The sequence below is a fragment of the Rattus rattus genome, chromosome 16 (assembly GCF_011064425.1).
Source record: "Rattus rattus isolate New Zealand chromosome 16, Rrattus_CSIRO_v1, whole genome shotgun sequence".
In the NCBI taxonomy this organism is placed as follows: Eukaryota; Metazoa; Chordata; class Mammalia; order Rodentia; family Muridae; genus Rattus; species Rattus rattus.
This window is the reverse complement of record NC_046169.1, coordinates 13,716,089-13,733,281: the sequence shown is the minus strand read 5'-3', so window position 1 is coordinate 13,733,281 and position 17,193 is coordinate 13,716,089. Positions and strand designations below refer to the sequence as shown.

The following is a 17,193-nucleotide window of genomic DNA, read 5'->3' as shown; positions in this document are numbered from 1 at the left end:
CAGAGGCTAGAGGCCAATGTTAGTTTACCCCTGTCACTCCTACTTTAGATCGTCTCACCGTGTAGCTCTCGCTAGCCTGGAACCTGCTATGCAGACTGGGCGAGCCCCAAATTCACAGAGACCCAGCTGATCCCGCCTCTGCCTCCTGAGTGTCAAGATTAAAGGCAGGCAGGTGCCACCCTGACTAACTTCACCTTACTCTTAGAGACAGTTTCTTCCTAAACCTGGAGCTCACTGGTTCAGCGAGGCCAGCTGACCATCACGTCCAAGGGTCCTTGTGCCTCTGCTTCCCAGACCTAGGGTTATGGATGTGTGCTACCGTATGGGGTCTGGGGATCCAAACTAGGTTCCAACGCCTAGACAGCAGACACTTCCCCCACTGAGCCATGTCCTCAGCCCCAAATCCTGTCATCACAATGTCTGAGACTAATTCTCGTTCCCTCTTCCTTTGAGGCCATATTCCCTGAGCTCCATGTTAGCCCAATACCATTCCCTTTCTCTCTGTCTGTCTGTCTGTCTGTCCTCCTTCCCTCCCTTTCTCCCCTCTCTCCATTACTTACTATTACAATAGTTTATCTATCTGGGCACAGTGACTCAGGCCCATCATCCCACACCGTGGAGGCTGAGGCAGGAGGATGCAGAAGTCTAAGTCAGTCTGGAACATAGTAAGATCCTATCTCAAAGACACAAAAGCCAACCCATTTACCATGACCATAGTGTCTCTCTCTCTTTTAAAATTTTCACTTTTGAGCTAGGTGTGGTGACACACATCTTTAACCCCAGCACTCGTGAGTCTGGTCAGGAGAATCTCTGTGAGTTTGAGGCTGAGGCTAGCCTGGTCTACAGTGTGAGTTTCAGGACAGCCATAGTGAGATCCCGTCTCAAAATTTTTTGTATTTAGTTTTATGTTTTTACAGGTACTACCTCATGTGTGATTGGGCCGGTGTCACCGCGTGAGTGTGGAGGTCAGAGGACAACTTTCGAGCTTTAATTCTCTCCTTCCACCACGTGGGGCCTGGGCCTCAAACTCACCAGGCCTTGTGGGGAAGTGCCTTTACCTAATTTACCCATCTTGCCAGTCCAGTAAATGGATGTTTAAACTGACTTCATTATTCCTCTGAAAACTCTAAAAATAAAAAGCACTAATGACCTCCTCCAGGCTTGCAGCGTGACTAAATAAAGAGGAGGAAATGCGTTTCAGCTGTGACCTTAGCTGCTGTGCCGACCATAGGCAGCACGGTCAGTCCAGACAGACTATGGCTACACCCTCCCCGCCACTTTCTAAGACTCTCTGGCTCAAACTCAAACGGAATCAAACTGGTTTTTCTTCCCTTTCTTTGTTTCTGTGCTGTTGTTGGGGTCCAGGAATCACCTCACAAACCACGTTAACACTGAGCTCAGTTCGACAGGGATAGTTTATTGAGTACACACCCCAGGACTGGTCATCCAGGGCCATGGTCCAGATTCAGGAACTGAGCCGTGACCCTGAGTTACGATTCTACAGGATTTTAAAGCCCCACATCCACAAACATCTGTGCCAAGTTATTCCACCAAACATGCCTTTGTTGTACACTTATCCTGCTCCCATTGGTTGGGGTATTCAACTGTGGCAAGGGACTGGTCCAATATTTATGTCCTAACTTGCCAACCAGGATGTCACTTACCCACGTACATGTCTCTTTCTGCCAAGTAGGATGTCAGTTCCCAGGGAGGTCTTGGGAACTTAAACTTTACTGGACTACTACTCAAAATGGAAGTCTTATTCCAAATAGTTTCTTATATTGGTGCAGGTGTCTCTCTTATGTTGGGGTCCATCCCAGGGGGCCAATTTATAAGGGTAAATATCATAAACGCTTATACATAGGTGCAGAAAATGCTGCTGGGAGGTTGGTTATGGTGGGCAAACTATATAAAACAGTGATTGGTGACTTCTGTCGTGATTGGTTTCCAAGGGCATGAAACATAACAGAATATGTAATCAACCTTGGCATTAGAGAGTTTCCTAGTAACAACAGAGACCTATGAGAGTGTGTCCTTATAAAGGCAGGCTATCCAGGTAACAGTTACCCAGGCCTTAATAGTTGTCTGTGTGTGTGTGTGTGTACAATATGTGTGTGTGTGTGTGTGTGTGCGCGCACGTGTGCCAGAAGACAGGGAGCAGCTTCTCTGAACATTTAACTAACAGCCATACACACTCCAGTCTCTTAGTGATATGATTACAAAGTATTTTTTTTTTTTTGGAGCTGGGGACCGAACCCAGGGCCTTGTGCTTGCTAGGCAAGCGCTCTACCACTGAGCTAAATCCCCAACCCCAACAAAGTATTTTTTAATTATTGATTTATTATGTGTGCATGTGCCTACCATGACACCAGTGTGGGGTTCAGAGGACAACGTGAAGGGATTGCATGATGGCTATATTTGGTTATTAACTTGACTACATCTGTTTTTCTGGCTGCCTTGGGATCAAGATGTAGAACTCTCAGCCCCTCCTCCAGCACCGTGTCTGCCTTCGCAATGTCATACTTTCCACCATGATGATAATGGACTCAACCTCTGAAACTGTAAGCCAAGCCAAATGAAATGTGTGCCTTTATTAGAGTCGCCTTGGCCATGGTGTCTCCTCACAGCAATCAAACCTTAACTAAGAAAGTGTCTGTGTGCGGTTATATGCACCTGAGTATAGATACCCGCAGAGGCCCGAGGGGTCAGATTCCCTGAACCTCATGTTAACACTCTGGCATGGGTGCTGGGAGTCAAACTTGGATGCCTTGGAAAAGCAGTATGTGCTCTCAACCGCTGAGCAAGGAAAATAAAATGAGTCACTCTTATCTCAGACAAGAAGAGCAGTCAGGCCAGCTTCCCCTCTCACACGCCTCTCAAGACCCTTGAAAACGTGGACCAGTGGATAAAGTGCTTGCTGCCAAGTGTGGGAACAGGAGTTCAGATCCACAGGACCCAAGTGAACAAGCTGACAGCTATGGCAGTTGCCTGTAATCCCAGTGCTCAGGAGGCAGAGACAGAGGAATCCAGGACCCCCTGGCTAGCCAGACGAGTCGAATCAGTCAACTCTGGGGTTCCATTGAGAGAGCCTGCCTTGATGGATAAAGTGGAAAGTGATCAATGAAGATGCCTTATATTAACTTCTAACCTATATACACATCCACATATACGTGCCACACATGCATGTCCACAATATACATATGTACACCATACACACATAAGTACACCACACACAGACACAAATGATTACCATATACACAGACATATATGTATACACCATACACACACATGTATACCATACACACAGACACATACAGACATATACACATATGCACACTTGGATGTATATGCATGTATATGTTACATACATATACACACTTGCACACTTAACACATATGCCCACACATACACACATATACATATGCATAACACACACACAAACACACACACATGCACGCACGCACACACACACGAAAAAAAAAGATACTAGTAAGCCAGAGAGGACATCAAAAATCCCCCTTTTCAAGCTTGAACTTGGGAAAGGAAGTCTAACAGACCCACTTTCCAACCTCATTTTGGAGCTGAGGAGCAGAAGAGACCCTTGTTCGTCTGTAGCTATGGAAGTGAGGTGAGCAGGTGAGCGGTGGCTGCTCAGACCCAGGCTTCAGGCACTACCCAGCTTAGGTCTTCAGTGCCTCACAGGGCCTGTGGCTCTGGCAACCTCCATTCCAACGAAGGCCTTTTGGTGACATCTTGTGAAAAGGACGGAAACTGCAGCACACTCCATTGGCAAGCCTGCTGTCCCTGTCTCTGTCTGAGAGACAGCCAGGCTTTGGGCCTCGCTCAGGGATGGACTGGATGGGACAATGAAAGTCACTTTGGAAGACGGATGGCAGCCAAGACATGGAGGGTGCCCTTTCCCAAAGCCAGGTCTCGAGTTTAAGATGTCAAAGCAATTGGGGACAGATCTGTCCCACTCGAGACAGGAAGCCTTTAGCCAATGCCACAGTCCTAACCCAAGACAAGCACAGACGCCAAGTTGTCTCCACAAATCAAGGTCAATAGGCTGGACAGATGTGCTCAAGGAGTCTCGCCTGGAATTCCAGCACTCCAGCCCTCGGGAGGCCCAGGCGGTGGTGGCACACGCCTTTAATCCCAGCACTCAGCAGACGGATCTCTGTGAGTTCAAGGTCAGCCTGGTCGACAAAGAGAGGTCTAGGATGGCCATGGCTACACAGAGAATCCCTATCTTGAAAAGACGGACAACAACAAACCAAACCAAAAAAGAACAACAACAACAACAACTAAAAGTAAAACGAAACCCCCATAAAGCAGCTTCCAGGGCTGGAGAGACGGCTCCAAGGTTAAGAGCACTTGCTGCTCTTCCAGGGACCTGGGTTCAGTTCTGAGCACCTACATGGTGGCTCATACACGTTGCCACGTTCCGGGACATATGACACCTTCGTCTGACCTTCAAAGACAGCGACACACACGTGCACAGACATATACAGGTGAAACACACACACACACTTATACAACACACACACTTATACCACACACACACACACACACACACACACACACACACACACACACACACGCTGGCTGATTTACAAACTGGAGGAGCAGGGCTGTAACCGACTGGCAGTGACACACTTGAACAATCTGATGAACTACTGGATTGTGCCACTGTGCCTGTGCTGTCCTGTAAGCAGCAACAGGGATAGGGGCTCCATTCTGTTATTTTGAGCAGCCCGGGGAATTTCTTTAAATCTTTTTTTTTTTTATTTCCACTGTTTTATAATTGAGAGTGTGCTTTTTCAAAACAAGGCTTCTCTGTGTAGCCCTGGCTGTCCTGGAACTTGCTTTGTAGACCAGGTTGGCCTTGAACTCACAGAGATCCACCTGCCTCAGCTTCCCAAGTGCTGAGATTAAAGGCATGCACCACTACACTAGCCTGATATGTGTGTGTGTGTGTGTGTATTGTATATATGTATGGATATATGGATATATGTATTTTAATTTTAGGTATATGAGTGTTTTCTGCATGCTGTGCACCTTGGCATGCAATACCTGTAGAGACCAGAAGAGGGCATCAAATTCTACAGAACTGGAATTTCAGATGGTTGCTAGCCACCACGTGGGTGCTAGGAATCGAACCTGGAACCTCTAGAAGAGCAGCCAGTGTTCAGCAGGCACGGAGCCATCTCTCCAGCCCCAAATGTCTTTAAATCCTTTTGGGACCTTGATTCAGGTAAAACAAAATCTTTGGCTTCAATGCAGAGGAGCATCTCGGGACCAGCCAATGAGAAGCAGAGTTTATAAAACTCGAAAGTGGGCTGGGGGCGGTAGCTCACCTGCCTTGCCTGGGTGACACCATGGGCTCCACCACCAGCACGTCATAAACTGAGCATAGTAAGGAGTGTCTGTAATCCTAGTATCTGGAAAGTGGAGATGAGGATCGGGAGTTCAAGACCACCCTTGATGCCAACCATAGATACTTGAGACATTATTTCAAAGAAAGGAACTGGGTATGGTGCCTCACACCTTTAGTCTTGGCCTTTAGGAGGAGACAGGCAGATCTCGGTGAGGTCAGAGGCCACCCTGTCTATCTAGTTATGCCAGTTATGGATAGCAAGACACTGTCTCAAAACAACAAACATAAAAACAAGAAGGGAAGTCACCAAAGAGAAGAAACTACGAGAGTGTGGGCGTGGGCTTTTTAATTTTTAAAAGATTTATATTTATTTTTATGTGTGCATTTGGTTTGCATGAATGTATGTTCACATGTATGTGCTGGGTGCCTACACATGTACCTACAGAAGTAAGAAGAGGGACTGGAGTTAAAGATAATTGTGAGCTACCACCACATGGGTACTTGGGAATTGAACCTAGGTCCTCTTAACCTGAGCCAACTCTCCAGCCCATGGCCGTGGACTTCTTAAAGATGAGTGGTAGTGTGGTGATGGTACATAGGATTTTAGCAGCTTTTGGAATTTTGTTACTTACTTGATTTTTAGGGAACACCCCTTCCTCTATTCCTGCTTCTTGTGTCTATAAGTAAAATCATAGGGTGGATGTGAATGTAATTGTTAAAAAGGATTATTTAGGGCTGGAGAGGTGGCTCGGTGGTTCAGGGCACTGATTGCTCTTCCAGAGGTCCTGAGTTCAATTCCCAGAAATCACATGGTGGCTCACAACCATCTGTAATGGGATCAGATGACCTCTTCTGGTGTGTCTGAAGACAGTGACATTGTACTCAAAAAAATAAATCTTTAAAAAAAAAAAAAAAAAAAGAGCTGTGTTCAGTAGTGTTCATCCCAGCACTGTTCGTACACCCATGATGCTGTATGGTTCTATACCTGGGGCAGGTATAGAGACAAGACTTTACTGGGCAGACCAAGACATCAAGACATGGCTTAACCGCCCTATGATTTCCATTATAGAAAAAAAAGGAGCAGAGATGAAAGGTGTGTCCCCTCCACTTAGTGTTCCCCAAAAGCCTCCACCACAGCACCCCAGCAGCTGAGGACAGAGAATCTTATCAGACTAGAGCAGAGAGAGAACTGCTAAGTCGTTTCTTAAAAGAGGCATACAGGGCTGGGGAGATGCTCAGAGGGCGAAGTGAGGATCAGAGTTCAAATCCCCAATCTCACAGAAAAGTCAGGAGGCAGCTTTCCAGAAATCCCAGCACAGAGGAGGCAGGGACTGGGACTCCTGGGGCTAGTGGCTGGTTAGGCCAGATGAACCGAAAGTCCTGGGTTCGGTTCAGGAAGTCTCTGCCTCAGTCTATAAAGTGAAAAGCAACTAAGGAAGACACTGAAGGTTATTCTCAGGCCTCCACATATGGGTACACTTGTGCCCATACATGTGCAAACAAGCAAACACACCTGCACTATACACACACACACATACTTCGGACTTTGAAAAGAATTATTCATATTTTCTAAGTCTGGCCTCTGAAAGCATCAGGCATGCACATGGCACGCACACACACACACACACACACACACACACACACACACACACACACACACACACAAAGCTGGGAGTGGTAGTGCACACTTTTGATCCCAGGTGTAGGCAGGATAATCTGAGTTCAAGGCCAGCCTGGTCTACATAGTGAGATCCAGGATAGTGAGGGTTATTTAGAGAGAGCCCATTTCTTGCTGTTCTTCTTGGGAGTTAAAAGTGAATCCATTTTAGACATAAAATAAAAATTAAATAAAGAATATAGACAGGTGAAATAAATTTTTATTGATCAATATAAAATATTTCAACACACAATGTCTTACATTTGATATTGTCTTCAAAGTCTGGTGACTCTGTTTTCTTGCAATAGTAGGGATAGAATCTGAGGCCTCAGACATGACAGGTAGGTCCTCCACTACTAAACTATGCCCCAGACCCGAGGGGTTCTAGGCAAGTGCTCTCCTATTGAATCATGGCCACAGCTCCTCAGTGGTAGGCTCTAGGTGAGGTTCAGCCCACTATCCTAGACTCTAACCTTTCTCAGTGTACTTCCACATTTATGTTTAAGAACATGTGCATGTGAGTGCCAGGGCCCAGAGTTCAGAGGCATCAGATCCTGGAGCCATCTAATATGGGTGGTGCTGGGAACCAAACTTGGTCCTCTGCAAGAGAGGTAGAAGCTCTTTTTTTTTTTTTTTTTTTTTTTTTTTGGGCTGGGGAATCGAACCCAGGGCCTTGAGCTTCCTAGGCAAGCGCTCTACCACTGAGCCAAATCCCCAACCCCGAGGTAGAAGCTCTTAATCACTGGGCCGTTCCCCTAGCCCACGCTATGTGCTTTTAATTCCCAATTTAGAGTCATCTCAGTGGAAACATTACTGCATAAAATGGTTAGGAGGTAGACTCTAAGTCCTTATATAAACATTGACTAATTACTGAGCCCACCTATTTTAAAATTTAAGTCAAGGGGGCTGGAGAGATGGCTCCAAGGTCAAGAGCACCGACTGTTCTTCCAGAGGTCCTGAGTCCAATCCCCAGGAACCACATGGTGGCTCACAACCATCTGTAATGGGATCTGGTGAGTCTGAAGGCAGATACAGTGCACTCATATACATAAAATAAATACATTCTTAAAAAAAAAACTGAAGTGGAATTAAAAGCTTTGTTATGCAGGCTACATCTCAAGTGTCTACTGCATGAGGGTGAGTGGTTGTCACCTGGGAGTGCAAGTACAATAGAATGGTTTGTCTGTGTCCCCACATAGCACCACTGCAGAGACCTTGTTCTAAGAACCCAAGTCCCCACCCCCCAGATCTAGCCAAACACTGGGGACAGAAGGAGGCACTGATGAGCCTAGAGCTGGACTAAAGCAGGCTGGTGCACTGATGTGACCAGAGGCACTGGCTTAGGACAGAGTCAAGTCTTTAGAGAACAGAGTGGAACCCAACCCTGCCTGTCCATGACAGCCAGAGGCCACAGAATCTGCATAATGCTGCTATGTATGGAATTCATGCAGTCAACTGTCCTAAAGGCTGTCTGAACGAAGGGTGAAGGTCTAACGCAGCTCGGGTGGTTTGTCCCATGTCACCCCTGATACTCAAGCTCCTGGGAAGTGAGGGTAAACCCTTACATGGAGGTCACCAGAGTACCTCCAAGCATCTTCCTCAACACTGTCATGGTGGTAGATGTGGTCAGGCCACACAGGTAGCACAGGAGTGACTGTGGCTGCACCCGGAGGCCCAGAGCCACTGGTCTTCTTCTGTCTGGGTTTCTGCTCCACAAAGTGCCCAAGGACACCCTCAGCCTGCTGCTATGGTGCTCCAACATGAGAAGCTTCCATTGCAAAATTAGACAGCTCTGAAATGGCGCCCAGTTCTTGCTGCTCTTCTTGGGAGTTAAAAGTGAATCCACATTCTGGAGACAGAGTCAGGGGGATCACTGAGTTCAAGGCCAGACTGGTCTACAGAGTGAGTTCCACGACAGTCAGTGCTCCATAGTAAGACTCTGTCTCAAAAAACAAACCCAGCCTGAGCCCAGGCATGTGGAGCCTGGAGCCGTGGCAGGGAGGAGCTGGTTGCTTACGTCAACCTTGGAGACATCACTGCGGGCAGAGTATGTACCCTCCCTCTACAGCAGCCCAGCCAGAGGTCAGGAAAGGGTGCCACACCAACTCTTGTTCTTGGGGACCATGAGCAGACTGTGCCCCAAAGGCACCTCATTACAAAAGTCATGTGGAGGAGAACAGAGAGCAGATGGTAGCTCTTATCTGTTAAAGGACAGACGTTTCCAGAATACCAAGTCCTGGAGTGGTTTAGCACAGACCAAACCAACCACTAAGGAGGTTTACACAAGTCCCCAGCTTTGGCTATGGTAACCTAACCCAGCTCAGTAAGTTGCTCAACAGCCTCGTTTACTTTACCAAATAATTATATACCATGTGTTTGTGTGTGAGGCCAGACGTAAGTTTCTGATGTCCTTCGGCAGGAAGTGTGCACCTTGGTTTTTGAGACAGCATCTTTCTGGCCTGGAACTCTCCAATAAGGCTAGGCTGCTGGTCAGAGAGCCCCGGAGCTTCATCTCCTCACCTCCCAAGTGCTGAGATTACAACATCCAGTTCTGGAGATGCTATCAGGTCTTCATGCTTGTGAGGCAAGCGCTTTACCCACTGAGCCATCTCCTCATCCTAACTTGAGCAGTCAATGGGAGACTCTTCCATAAAGACCCAGACTCCAGAGAAGCAGGAAAGTGCCGGAGGCCACGTCACCAAGATTAAAAGTCAACAGAAAGGAGCTGGGGTGCAGCACTGACAGGAGCCTCCCCGTCATTTCACTGTCCGCCTAAAAGAGAAAGAATCCACGGGTGACCACACTGACTAGAGCAGGTCTCTCATGGAGAATGCCCTTGGAGGGAACTCAGGACATTCTAAAAACAGCTACTGTGGCCAGTTCTGGCCTTTCTTACGGAAGCACACCACATCACACAGTCTGAGTTTCACATGCCATTCAGACTAGTACCTGAGTCGCTGGGCCAGCCAACTGACTCCCGATGGCTTCTGCTCAGCAGCTCTGGATGCGGAAGACCTACAGAGAAAGTCAGATGCATGTTTATTTGACCCTCTTATGCACATCAAGAAAGCCCGCCCACTCACGTCTATGCACTTAAGATAGCTGGGCTCTAGCCTGGATCACACACAGTCTGAGAAAGTCAAGTGGAATTAACAAGTACCTTAGCTGTCCTCCGACCTCCATATGCACGCTACAGCACACGTGTATACTCCTGCCCCCAATGCAAGATTAAAAACAAAGGGTAACTTAAGAGGCTGGGAGACAGCTCAGTGGGAAGCTGCACGAGCCTGAGGACTCATTAGAATTCCCAGCACTGTGTGCTAGCTAGTGTGTGTGTGTGTGTGTGTGTGTGTGTGTGTGTGTGTGTGTGTATGATCCTGGGCCTCCTGTGAGAGATGAAGGTGGAGGTGGGAGCCCTCAGGTCACCTAGCCTGGCACACGCTGCAGCATACACAGTGGAAACCAAGGATCAACATCCAACACAATGCTCATGTATGCACACACACGCAAAAAAAAGGAAGTTATGTTTCATTTTGACTCAGGAGTGAGTATAAACAGAGGTTTCTACTACTCAAAAAGGTAGCAATAACAGTTAACCTGTATGGCCTCCCCCAAAAGACCAACATTTCAACTCAATCCCCCCAGCCCTTGGGAGGGACCTCGTTTAGAGACAGGTCTTCACTGAGGTGATCAAACTGAGCATCCGTCATCCGGGCATCAGTAAAGACGGCAGGCCACTCAGTCCACAGAGAGCCGGATACAGCCAGGCACTCAGAAATGCCATACTAAGGCAAAAGCAAGGACGGGTGCAAGGGAAGCCAGGCTCAGCAGGGAGCACTGGGAGAACCAGAAAATGGGAGAAACTGGGAGAAGTAGGGCCTCTCAGAAGGAGCCAGCTGCCACCTCTCCGTTCTAGCCCGTGAAAGAATAAATGCCCCTGTGGAAGCTCCCAGCATGTGGCAGCTGCAGGACTAACTTCACGGACTCCAGCGCTGACTGTGAATCTAAGTTGATCAGCGGCACCAGGAACCCATGCTCACCTCCCTCTGCTGACTGAGCTGCTCCCAGCTTGGCAGTTGTGGTCCAGAGGATGCCTGTGCTGAATGCAGAAGTTGCCATGGCACTGGGCACAAGCCAGCTGCAGCATCTCCTTCTTCCTGCATCCCTCTTTGGAGCAGCGGTGTGTGAAAACCTGCAGGAACGAAGTCACTTCTGTCATCAGCCTGTCAGCAGCAGGATGGGTCTTGGAGGCTGTGATTCTAACTACTCAGAGGCTGAGGTAGGAGAGAACTGACTCCGCATGTGAGCCCTGGCCTCTGCTGAACCCCACCCTGCTCCTCACCACCAGCACACATGAATAATGTAATAAAAGGGTTTTTAGTAAAAGATCATGCTTATGGCTTAGCACTGAATTAATTCCCTGGCATTGCCCGATAAAAACAAAAGCCACAACAACAAAAGCCCCGAAGCCGGGAGGTGGCTCAGTGGATTACGAGCTAGGCACGATGGTGCAGGCCTGTAACTCCAGCACTCAAAAAGCTGAGGCAGGAGGATTGGGAGTGAGCTGGACTAAGTATCAAAAACAAGAAGGGAAGGAGGGGGAGGTGAAGGGAAAGGGAAAGAGAGGAGGAAAGGGAGACAGACTGTAGAGGCTAAAGTCACTTGTCCTGGAGCTGCAGGTGAGAGAAGACCCAGCATTAGCTAGAGGAGAGCCTCAGGGAAAGTCCACTGAGGAAACGAACCACACTGGGGTGCAGAAATGGCTGCTGGGAGGCTGGGCGAAGCAGGGCCCATCCCCAAGAGAGACCCCAGGCCCTCCTTAGAGTCAGAGGCACAGCTTCTTCAGAGCCAGCAGGAGACCTGGTGGGACAGAGGCTGCTAGCCCCATGTGGGGCAGGATGGAGGCAGAGAGCCCAGCTCAGGTGCCGTACGGTCCTCCCTGTGCTGCCCGTTGTCGTCTTACAAATACCATTCCTCTCTAAGAAAGACCAAAAACAGGGACCCTCCGTGCCACACCCAGGGAGAGGAGAGAAAAGGTGGTCCACTTCTTCTGTTCCCAGGAGTGTATGAGAGAGTTCACGGAAGGTTCTAGAAAGCTTTGCCCTCCTTCATCTCAGACTCTCAAGATTCCTGAAAACAAAGACCTAACCTGGGACCCTCGTGAGGCTTGGAAACTGTTTCCACAAGGCAAACTCACCATTCACAACACAGGAAGACCTCCACTTCCCACAGACTGCCAGCACTCCACACTTAGAAAATAGAACTTTGGGGCTGAAGATGTGGTTCAGTTTGTAGGGTGCTTGCCTAACAAGCACAGATTCCTCGGTTTGATCCTCAACACCGTATAAAACAGGCATGGTAGTGCATGGCTATCACACCAGTACTCAGGAGGGAGTCAGGGGGATCAGGAACTATAGCAAGACTAAACCAGCCTGGACTATATAAGATGCTATCTCCAAAAAAAAAAAGAAAAAAAAAAAGGAAAGAAAGAAAAGAAGGAAGGAAGGAAGGAAGGAAGGAAGGAAGGAAGGAGGGAAGGAAGAGGAAGGAAGGAAGAAGAAGGAAGAGGAAGGAAGGAAGGAAGGAAGGAAGGAAGGAAGGAAGGAAGGAAGGAAGGAGAAAACTGACCTATCTTGGAAAAGCACCAGCAGCACCGTGAGTGCACTGGCCTGTGTTAGCCCTAATCCCCCTCTCACCTTGTTTCTGTTCCTCCCGGGGTGAAAGGTGCAATCTCTGTCCATGTGCTCGCCGACCACCACATCTGGGATGTCACCTCTCCTCACTGGGATGGGGGCGTTACAGAGTGGACACACAGGCACCTGCACATCCTGAAATAAGGAGCATACAATTACCAAGACTCGCACTCAGATCTCCCTCTCTCCGCTCCGCGCGCACTCAGATCTCCCTCTCTCCGCTCCGCGCGCACTCAGATCTCCCTCTCTCCGCTCCGCTCACACTCAGATCTCCCCCTCTCCTCTCCGCTCTAGGGTTGTCTAGTGGGATTTAACACAAAAAGGGTCACCATACGCTTTGGAGGACCCTCAAAAAAGGAAGCTGGTGAGATCTGGGTTGGGGCATAACATGGCTGTGGGAGGGGACCCACCTGACCCCTCAGGTGGACACACTGACAGGACATGACACAGGAGTCACTCTGTACATCTGCTTCTGATCCTCAGTGGCTCTACAAGGAGGGAGATGCCCTCAGCACTGAACAGGCTGTGCCCATTGCTGTGCCAGCCAGAGACTGAGAGACTGTGGAGCCAATGAGGAGCCCCAAGAATGACCAAACAGCATTGTGAAAACTGAGCCACAACTATTGAGAGATGGCATGGGGTGGCTGACGTCAATCAGATGGATTGTATCACCACATAAGCACCAGGACTGGGGTGAGGGTCACAGCCTATGGCTTGTGTGGCCTACTGTCTGAGGGCGGCTACCTCAGTGGCCTAATATGACCACAAGAAACAAAGCACTCCTGTGTGATCGCTGGGCAGATGTACCTACATGGGCATAAGGAAAGGTCCAGCTGACACACAAACAGGTGGCCACTGGTCATCAGAGCCTGGTAAACAGGAATCTGAGTCACCTACCACACCCATCCTAATGGCTTGGCTGGACCACAGCCAGCCCCGGTTACGGCATGTGACACTAAGTCACCCACTGTCCATATGGAACTAGAGGAAGTGGGCAGAGTTCACTGACATAATCCATGAGTCACTTCTGAGATCGAGTGAAACCCTGGACTTGAGGAACCTTCTAGTGTCTGCTGGGTGGTGTAGAATCCCCTAGAAATACCTGCTACAGAGGAACAAGAAACTTGGGACACCCACTGTTCCCGAGTGCCAGGGAATGCAAGCTCAGTGTGAGGGGAAGGACCAGCTACGGCTGCTCAAGGGCGAGACACATCCCAAGCATGCAATCTGAGGAATGGGAGATGGTCCAGTTGGTAAAGTTATCACCACATAAGCACCAGGGTCTGAGTTCCACCCGCCATCACCCACAGACTCCTGGCAGGAAGTACTATCTCAAGTAAACACGGAGGCTAGCATCTGGGGCTGCCCTCCACTACTCACCCTTCATACCCAGCACAATGTGGCTAAGAGGGTGCAGATTTTCCCACAGGACTGGGGTGAGGGTCACAGCCTATGGCTGGCTACTGTCCATCTACCAAAGAAACTCAGTCTCTGATTTCCACACAAATACACTACCTGCAGAGATCACAGGCTGCAGCCGCTGCAATCATGCAGTCTCCTGACCTCCTGACTGTCTGTCCCAGGAGACTGCTACGGCTGATCCTCTGCCACCTATCAGACACAGCTCAGAGCACACATCCTCCAGAATCTACGGGAGTCCTTCCCTTCCGCACCATGTCATAGTGAACAGAGACGCTAACAATTGGTCACCTTGCTCCAGGGTTGTTTACTCCCTTACGCATCCAGTTTAAGAGTTGTGCAGATGGCTCAGAGACGAAAGTTCGAACCCCAGCAGACCTCAGAGATTCCCCTGCCTCTGGAGTGTTGGGATTAAAGGCATGTCCACCACTGTGAGGGGCTGGTAGCATGCACTTGTAATCCCAATGCTGGGGAGGCAGAGCAAGGAGGATCTTGGGCTTGCTGGCCAGCCTAGCTGGCCAACTGGTAGATTTAATAAGAGATCTTATCTTGTCTCAAAAAATGTGGAAAGCGATAGAGGAAGGTGCCTGGCTTTGACCCCTGCCCTCCCCATGTGCATACATAAAGCACTTCAGAGCTCTTGTTAGAATACCTGTTTGGTTTCTAAATGAACCTTGCCTCTGGATCTGTAAATCCATCCCACCCCTATATAAGAACCATCTTCTGTGAATTTTAACTTGATTCATTAATCTGTGATTCTGTTAAAACAGGAATTTGACTCCATGTCTCTGAAAATAAAATCTTGATAGCGTCACAGCCTGCAGCCCTGCGCAGTCAAATGAGGAAGTCACTGGGCATACGTGGGCACTCAACTACCTGGAGGTGTGTTCTACAGCCTGGAGCAATGGTGCGTAGCTCTACTCCCAACCTCAGTAGATCACAGGTTCAAGGCCAGCTTTGCTTACATAGTGAGTTTGATGTTGGCATGGGTTACTTAAGACCTCAGTTCAAAAGAAAATTAGCTGGGCAGGTGGCACATGCCTTTAATCCCAGCATTCGGGAGGCAGACTCAGATGGATCTCTGTGAGCTTGAGCCCATCTAGATCAATAGAGCAAATTTCAAGCCACCAGAGCTATACGATGCCAGAGCTACACAGTGAGCTCCTTCCTCAAAACAAACAAAACCCAAATAATTACAGTAAGTAGCTGTCCACTGTACTGATATAACGCACATCACATTGCTAAACTATCACGAGTCCACTGAGAAGCTGGCTCTGGAAGCTGCACGGCCACCCACTCCCAGCCCATTTCACGCCAAAGCTTCAGAGCGCCCTCCAAGGCTTCTGGACCAGCCCGGTCGACCCTCCCGATGTGACAGAGAGGAGAACAGCAATGCAGACGTGAGGAAAAGCACCTGGAGAACAGCTGGAAGGGAAACTACTCCCAACAGAGGAACTATCGCTCATCCCGAGGCAGAAACGTACCTGCACTGGGATCAGGAAGCCAGACAGCTACAGCAGGGGGATGCTCAGAGAGGAAGCTGAATTGGGAAGTCCAGCTGCCTGTCAACCTCCCCAGTCTGCTTCCACAGGATGTTCTGAGTGTTCAGTTTGAGGATGTTTTAAGACCCATCTACCAGTCCATCCATTTCTCCTTCTTCCCGCTCTCTCTAGCTACCTTTTTACTTTGCCTTGCTATATATATACTTAATAAACCACTCATTTAAAACTCAAAGCGTGGCTATCATAGGTCATTCTTCTCTGACCTGCACGGAACAACTGGACACACCAGCTGTGGTCCATGCAGTCTAGACCCCGGGACGATGCGTTACCTTCTTGAATGCAAAGGGACACTTATGACCCGAGTAGGAAAAATGGTCTTTACAGAAATCTTGTTTGCAGGCATCACACGTGATTGGCAGAAAATCTAAAAAACAAAAATCAGGGTAAGACGGTAAATCCTCTGAAGAACTGGAACCAGGAAATTCCCTATCATTCAAAGCAGGAACTTCTGTACGTTAGGTTCTCATCCCTGTGAGAGACAGACGCATCCCAGAAGTGGTGCACGGGAGAGAAAACAACTTTGTGGCACAAAATTTAAAAAATAAAATAAAATAAAATAAAAAATTCTGAGACAGGGTCTTATTTAGTGCAGGCTGACCTGGAACTCACATGTGGCCTAGAAGGACCTTGAATATCTGGTCCTCCTGCCTGCGCCTCTCCAGTGCTGGGAAGGAAGCCGAGCTTCAGACATGCTGGACAAGTGTTGTACCACTGAGCAGCAACCCCAGGCCCAAAGTTAGAAATGCAGCAAGACCAAGAGACAGTGAAGGCCCCACAAAGCTGTCTTTTCAACACAGATAGCACCTCTTGTGGTATCACAACTGTCCAAGCTGTGTCTGTCGTTGTTATCTGCAAAGCTCTGGAGGCTACTGCCTGGCCTTAGGTAGTTGTTAACCTGCAATTCTGAGCAGACCCTGTGTCTCGCACCAGAGTTTTCAGGCTGAGAAGCTAAACCAGGTCAGAGGCAAACTAGCTAATGAGTGCAAACGGCCAGATGCCCTCTGCAAAACAGCCAGCGAAATACTGTTTCCCAGCAAGAACCCTTGGAGTCCTTACCTAGTTGTTTGCAAGTCGGTTCTGAACAGTGCTTCCCCAGGTCAGGAAACTCCATTGTGAATGGTGGCCAAACCACATAGGTATTTAAGTATCACCTGTGGGAATCAGAAGTGAAGAGAATGAGGTCCCGAGTTAGTCACCAGGACCTGTGTGACCTGCAGCTACAGAGAGGCTATTTGTGGGGAGCATGGGAGACCCAAATCATCCTGGGGTCATGGGAGAGACCGCTGACTCATAAACTCTGAGCAAAGAGGAAAGTGGTTGTTTGATCGTAAATACCAGGACTCAGCTTAGTAACAGAATGCTCTGCCTGGCGAGTGGGAGGGGGAAGTTCTGGGTTCAATCCCCAGCTCTGGCGAGACTGAAACAAGTGTGGTGAGAAAGCCTTCCTATGTGCACATCCACAGCCGCCACCTCATCTGCTTAATA

At 48.7% G+C, this 17,193-nt stretch overlaps 1 protein-coding gene across 1 annotated transcript; it reads right to left on the bottom strand.

The window, feature by feature from the left end:
• Positions 1–8,083: 8,083 nt before the first annotated feature.
• On the bottom strand, positions 8,084–16,917 carry Zfand2a (zinc finger AN1-type containing 2A). Its single transcript, XM_032886738.1, has 6 exons — positions 16,765–16,917; positions 15,978–16,072; positions 12,731–12,862; positions 11,075–11,226; positions 9,984–10,049; positions 8,084–9,806 (listed from the first exon to the last, which is right to left on the bottom strand). The coding sequence occupies exons 1-6, from the start codon at positions 16,817–16,819 to the stop codon at positions 9,791–9,793; spliced, it is 516 nt and encodes a 171-aa protein (XP_032742629.1). The 5' UTR covers positions 16,820–16,917; the 3' UTR covers positions 8,084–9,790.
• Positions 16,918–17,193: the final 276 nt, after the last annotated feature.